General features: G+C 35.7%; 2 protein-coding genes across 2 annotated transcripts in view; one reads left to right on the forward strand and one right to left on the reverse strand.

Annotated features, from left to right (window-relative positions):
• LOC115232089 (tachykinin-1) overlaps nucleotides 1-7,514 on the forward strand; it is an 81,988-nt gene that overhangs the window by 52,107 nt on the left and 22,367 nt on the right. The gene's annotated exons all lie outside the window — the stretch shown is intronic.
• On the reverse strand, nucleotides 878-3,240 carry LOC115232450. The gene is made up of 2 exons (XM_029802330.2): nucleotides 2,711-3,240; nucleotides 878-948 (listed from the first exon to the last, which is right to left on the reverse strand). Exon 1 carries the CDS (start codon nucleotides 3,231-3,233, stop codon nucleotides 2,733-2,735), a length of 501 nt encoding a protein of 166 aa, XP_029658190.1. The 5' UTR covers nucleotides 3,234-3,240; the 3' UTR covers nucleotides 878-948; nucleotides 2,711-2,732.

Below are 7,514 nucleotides of genomic sequence, written 5' to 3' on the forward strand. Positions count from 1 at the left end.
GTCCTCATTATTCGTGATAAGCGGTTATATTTCTATTTTAAGATCTGTTCATCAAATTATGTGCTGACAAGTCATTTTTATTCTTTCTACTAAACTGGATGCTTTATTTTCGACTTCTGTTCCTTAAAGTATATCAAACAGTTGGACTAGAGATCACGAGCGCTCGATTATGCCAGGGGTGATGAAAAGCAGACACAGAATAAATAAGGCAGTACTTATCCCCGAAGAGTGTTGTTTTCTTAATGTTCTTGCGTGCCCAATCTATTCATTCGGTACGATCGAAACATCATTTCCGATGAAGGGTACTGTCCAAATAAAGTTAGGTATTTCATTTTCCTCGCGGCAAAATCAATGGATTACATTTTTAACAGCTATCTTCATAATAATCTTTTGCACAATGAAAGCAATGTCGCATTTAATTACCTAAGTTAGCTTCTTGGCTTTATAAATACTTATAATAATTTTGCATTTTTATAATGTATAAAATGTCCTAATTTACATTAAAATTTACTCAGTCGACCTATCCCCAATCATTTAAATGAACTTGGTCCATATATATCTCACTTTCAGTTTGTTCTTACACCCTAAAACCTCCAAGTAGAATTCTTAGTTCAATAATTTTGAAAACACAGAGTAAACTGTGATTACTACATTCTCTGAGAAATTATTAAACTTAAATATTGTTTTGTGCTCACAGAATATAAAAGGATGTTCTATGACGTTTATACTTATATCCTGAAAATAAGTAGTAATAAGGAAAAACGTTCTTATAATAATCTGAACAGGAGTTCGGTATTTGGCTACAGTTATTACACTTCTCCATAAAAATACAATGTTGGCAGAAACAATGTCGATCATATAAATAAATACAAACAAATTTGATATGCTTTCATATTTTATTTTAACAAATGTTAGATTCAGGTTTCAGTTCATTGGGATTAAAATCGCCTGAAAAAGAAAAAAAAAACAAAAGCAATAAGATTTTGTATGTTTTCCTCTCCCTCACAACCGTCCCAACTTTCTTTAGACCTGTTTGTGTTTATGTGTGTATGTGTGTATTTGTGTGTACTTGTGTATGTGTATTTGTGTGTATGTGTATTTGTGTGAGTGAGTATTTGTGTGTGTGTGTGTGTGTGTGTGTGTGTATTATGTGAACGTATTCACAATAGTAGTGTATAGCACAGCCCGGCGCCGAACTCTTTATATAATAAACCGGAGTAATAAAAGAAGGAAGAGAGATAGTGGTTAATGTTTAAAATGATATGAGGGACAGAAAGGACGCCGAAACATTAGATCCCTATGTTGGTAACACCGATATATAATAGGGGCGACAAGCAAAAGTTCGAAACAAGCTAATTTCTTTCTCGTCAATAACGGGAAACCTGGTGACAGAATGAAAAGCAAAACCAAAAGAAGCGCCGTGATGGGAAAGGGTGAGAGAGATTTAATCATATTTTAGTTTCGGTGGAGACATAGTTGTATAGTCGGGAAAAAAATTTTGAAAGCAATAGAATTTGTGGTGTCATTGTATTTTAAATTCATAGTTTTTAATGCTGCATTCGACAACATCTAAAGAAAAGCGCTATAGAAGATGATGTAAGTAATAACCGTGGATCCCAATCAAGTGCAAATAAAAGAAGCGATATTCGATAATAATGTTTGTACTCCGAGAGAACGAAAAGTCACATGAAAAAGTTTCTTATTCACTCATGCACTCTCCAAAAGTATTAGGTATCTGGATGACACGACCCATGTATCCACTGTTGTTGCTATGACAAATTCAGTATATCCACGAAGCCGTTAAACATGAGGCACAGATACAAACGCCTTGAAGTGCCAGATCCTGTCATGGAGCAATGACATTGTCCCACTGGCGGCTTCTAAAGTAGACCAGTTTAGGTTTCTCGACAGTATAATACCAAATGGATAAGCAGATCTAAAAGGACGGATTGTAACCATCGCCTTAAATGATTGGGAAGTTATGAAACGGGATCTAAAACCTACAGGATACCCACCAGCGACTCAGTGCTCGACTGTACAACGACCTTATTCCCCTAATTGCAAATTACGTCTCAGAATTGCGGATTTTACATCTGAAGAAACACCTACATGAAACGCTTTGAAATGTAGTTTTTTTTTAGAGTAAATATATCATTACAAGACAGGCGAAGATATCTTTCCATAAGAAACGCTCTTCACATGACATACATCGTTGCCGATGTAATGAGAAGGAATTGTTCAGCGTTCATCGGCAGACTCATAAGGATTAACAAATATATCTTTGATTCTAAAACAGCATTTCTCAGAAAATCTAAGATAAATTTAAAATAGCAAAAATGCTGTTATAAAATCTGCGTTTCGAAGAAAGTGTATGAGGTTCTAATTTCTTGGAAGAATATTTACTTACAGTAATATTGGTTCCTAATAGGTTTTCCAAAGTGATCTCTATAACTGAAGAACCAAATTTAAAAATGCATAGCTACTTCTTAACAAAACACTCTTGGGTTATTACTTTCTGAATTTGTTGAATGGTATATTTAATTCAGAAATCGATGAAAACATTCTACAGTAGTCTGCCTTTATGTAAAATACAAATAACAAATTATTAGAAAGACAATTCAAGAATCTCTGTGTACTTATTTATATCAGCTTTGAATCTAATCTTCAAATTAAAACATAAAGTCATAATACGTTTCATTGGATACGTTACCTGGTAAAGATTTTCAGAACGCTCATGAACTCTTTTCCCTCAAACGCTTTTTATCATTTTCCTTTCGTTTTCCACATTTCTTTGCTTTTCGACAACCACGTCCTTTCTTGCAAGGTCTCATTCTATGTTGGATACATTTGTTTAGTGAATTATCATCTGCTGCGTTATCCTGAATATTATCCACAACACCAGCATGCGGAGTATCGTTATCACTCACAACACCGTCATACGGAGTATCGTTATAACTCTCAACACCAGCATACGGAGTATCGTTATAACTCCCAACACCGGCATACGGAGTATCGTTATAACTCCCAACACCGGCATACGGAGTATCGTTATAACTCACAACACCGTCATACGGAGTATCGTTATCACTCCCAACACCGGCATACGGAGTATCGTTATCACTCCCAACAATGTCATTTCGTTTTTCTAGAGAGAACGCATCACCACCACTTTCCAGAAATATAACCAGGAGGACTGCATAAATCAAACAAACAATTCTGCTCATGTTAAACATTTCGATGGAGAAATGACTTGTTGTTGTCTGTTTCATCTCACTTTTATATCATTTTATATCATTGATTCTGTCATTCGTCTGCAACATTCCCAAGTCGAACGTGTGTTTGACTGCTGTTTTATTAATCCTTTGCTACACCATCGTGCATCAGTAAGCAATGTCAAACCAGCTTATATTGCATATATTGTTGATACATCTGCTGATCCCAGACGCGTGCATGCATGGCAGAAACGTTAGCATGCAGGGCGAAATGCTATGCAGTATTTCGTCTGTCGTACGTTCTGAGTTCAAATTCCGCCGAGGTCGACTTTGCCTTTCATCCTTTCGGGGTCGATTAAATAAGTACCAGTTACGCACTGGGGTCGATGTAATTGATTTAATCCGTTTATCTGTCCTTGATGTCTTCTCTATGTTTGGCCCTTGTGGGTAGTAAAGAAATAGGTATTTCGTCTGTCGAAGGCGGTGAGCTGGCAAAAACGTTAGCACGATGGCTAGATGCTTATATGGCTAGATATATATACGTTTATATATTTGGTTGTGGCAGATTTTTTTATGTGAAGTCGTGTGTTGAAAGATAATTTCGCCTTTGCCAGTTTAACAATACAAACACACTAGCACTAATACGTGTACTTACTAGCTAGAGTGCTTCAGCACATATGGTTAAAGGACCACACAAGCAGAGAACTGTTGATATAGTAATTAGAAACTAATACTATGGAGAGCATCCAGCAAATAGCTAACTCCATCCACCAGAGTATTAAGGTCACAATAGACTAACCCACTAAACACCCCAACCATAGACTACCAGTACTAGACACTGAAATCTGGCTAGAAATTGTGAATAATAAAACCCAAATCTTTCATTCATACTATGCCAAACCTATGGCCTCATAATACTTGATCCATCGGAACTCAGCCATTGCGGACAAGGCCTAATTCAATATTTTGATGGCAGACCTCGTCAGAATAATGAGAAATGTGTCACGCATGTGCGAGCCTACAGAGTTAAAGAGACACATACAATTCACCGCATGCAGTTCTCAGGTTACAGCCATAAAGAAAGGATCAGAGTATACAAAGGAGCCATGAAGAAATTTGATAATATATTATGTAATGATAGGAATGGGATTTGCCCACTCTATAGGAACAAGTCATGGAACACTATAGAAAGGACAAAAAAGAAAATAGGGAAGGCCAACTCTTGGTATGATAGCCATAAATACCAGAGTGTCATGTTCGTTGACACCACCTCTGGAGGTGAACTGGCGTACCGCTTTAAAAGGACCCTAGACAAACTTAAGCTAAGGATTAAGGTTGTTGAAAAGCCAGGCAACCCTATCAAATCTATAATTGGTAGAACCTATCCTTTTAGTAGAACCCCCTATACTGATAAGTACTGTACTGTATGTAGATTTAGCCCACAAACAAACTGTAAAGCCAGAAATGTAGTCTATAGTATAAGATGTATAGAGGGACGATGCAGTAACAAGACAACGACATACGTAGGGGAAACGGCAAGAAGCATAGGAGAGCGGGTAAATGTACATTGGAGACTACTCAAGGAAGGTAAAAGTTCATCGATTCTGTACCAACACGCCGAACAGGAACGCGGGGGATCAATCAACAACATAAAAATTAAAATATTGTCCACACATAGAACAGATGCAACAATCAGACAAATTACAGAAGCTACACACATGATAGAAAAAAAACCTAGCCTGAATAGAAAACTAGAATGGAACAATAGTACACACCACAACATATGACGGTACAGGATCCCGAAAACATAATAAATACACCGATAAATAAACAAATAGAAATAAATAACTATATATTTTTTTGATTTATTATTATTATTACTAGCATTGTTGTTATACATACATGCATACATACAAGCATATGTAATGATAATAATAAAGGGATGTAAACACATGAACAAAATAAGAATAAACAAAAACAACAACAAAAACAAATTACATGAACGTATATAAACAGAAGATACAAATATTACAAGCATCCCCCCCACACACACTAAATAAACATAGACGCACATAGAGATATAAGCATGCGCAAATGAAGACATACAATAGAAATACAAAATGGCTGACGGTTAGTAAGGAGAGACACAAATAAGAAAGAAGAAAACAAAGGACCACTGATGCGGTCACAGGAGTGTAACGAAAGAACTCTGGCCGAAATAAGATTAAGATTAATGTAAAAAATAAATAACACTGAAGCAAAGTAACACCAAATATATAGTGCGTGTGATTTCATTGGCTAAACTGGCAAAATGACCATTCCGAAATATAACGAGATATATATATATAGCCCGAGGTTATAGTAGAATACACTTTGCCCAAGGTGCCACGCAGTGGGAATGAACATTGAACCATGTGGTTGGTAAGCAAGACACTCCTGCGCCTGTATCAAAGAAATTAATTGTAAACAGTAAAACTAATAATAGTAATTTAAAATTTTACCTTTTTTCGGTGGACCTCTCTTACTTGTTTCAGACATAGAACCAGGATGTTGAATTAATCGTCGTGTCAACTCTTCTGAACGTCCCATTAAGCCTACGAATTCTGAGGATGAAGGAGGTTTAACTTCAGATCTTTTAATCAAATTATGTGCTGTAAGTATGTCATCAGCAGAACTGGCTTCAAACACTCCAACAATGAAGATACAACACAGGATCAAACCTACTCTAATCATGTTGAATATAGAAATCACAATCAGAATCTGTATGGAATATTAGGGATTTCTCAGGTTTTATAGAAATTTCTTCTCAAATTTTGTGAGATACTGTCACATGGCATATGGTTATACACATGTTTTGACGTTTCCAAACGCCCTGTCAGCAATTTTAAAGACGCACACGACCACTCTACAGTTCACATCACTTATCCCTAATTATGTCTAAAAGTTATTGTCTTACTGATTATATTCTTGAATAATAACATTTTAATAGGGATACGAAGAATTTGGAAACATTTCAAAACTTTCAGCACTGTTTATAGCTACGCTTTGTAATTTCATGTTTCTTAGTTCGATCACAGTTCTCTTTCACGATGATCTCTGGTTGACCAATAGTGTGTGAGTGCAATCTGGACACAATCATAGATACTCTTTTTCTACTTTTTTCATTTCATAATTAAAATGCAAGAAATTGTTCATAATCTCATGTTTCAAGCTTAGTGTTATAAATTACATAAATGAGGAGGCTATTAAGAAAGTACCTATACGGCTTTGGCTGTAAAGAGATGATCGGTAGGATAAGGAAAATGTCGATTGCACACCGGCTTAAGCTTGATTACCTACAGAACGTAGCTTGTATAATTCGGAATACTCAGTGATTCCAGACATAATACGACGCTGACGATGTGTCCAAGTATTCCATCTATTTAATGTACATCTGTGCGTTAAGTTAAAAGGACGAAAAGCATTTTTGTATGGGTTGTTAGAAATCCTGATCTCGAGCAGTTACGATTTTTGTGGAAAGGAAAATCTTCATCTGAAGCAGTTACGGTTTTATTGAAACTCCAGCAATTATCAGTCAAATAGATTGTCTATAGACATTCGTTGAAATTCCAATATAAATTAAAAATATTAAAATTAACGTAATCAGTTCAGTAAATTGATGCTGAGCGAATAGTATTTCCCTTTTGCCTGATCACATCAAATAATAAAGTTTTCTACTATCTCTCACTTCTTTGCTGAAATTCTCAAATAACTCTCGGTCATTCATTTCTATGACCAATGACGTTCCAGTAGATATTCTAGCATTTCCAAAGTTGGAAAAATACTACAATATTTGTCCAACTTTGGAAATATTAGCATCCAATTTCCTTCACTATGGATTACTATCTAACCATTCTCTCTGATCATGGAGTTACCTTAGGAATACCCGATTTAACTGGATTTATCCTCCCTTTCTAGACATAATGAACCACGTCAACTATCACTAATGAGTTCTTCCACTGTTACATATATTTAACCTATCACTCTCCAACCACAGAATACTCAGTATACGGAATATTTTCCTCAACACGATGTCACAGTAGCTCAGATATCCTGAAAACAATTGTCAGAGACTATTCTTTTATTTGTTTCAGTCATTTGACAATGGCCATACTGGAACACCGCCTTATTTTATCTAGCTAAATTAAATGTCCTTGTCAAGTAATTTTTGCCAAACTGTTTGCCTTCTCTTTTCTACTTACTTTTCTACTTCGTGTATATATGTATATATATATGTGTGTGTGTGTGTGTGTGTGTGTGTGT

Source organism: Octopus sinensis, linkage group LG2, assembly GCF_006345805.1.
Source record: "Octopus sinensis linkage group LG2, ASM634580v1, whole genome shotgun sequence".
Lineage (NCBI taxonomy): Eukaryota > Metazoa > Mollusca > Cephalopoda > Octopoda > Octopodidae > Octopus > Octopus sinensis.

Coding starts and splice junctions, on each gene's coding strand:
- LOC115232450 (XM_029802330.2), bottom strand. CDS start 3,233: ATGTTTAACATGAGCAGAATTGTTTGTTTGATTTATGCAGTCCTCCTG.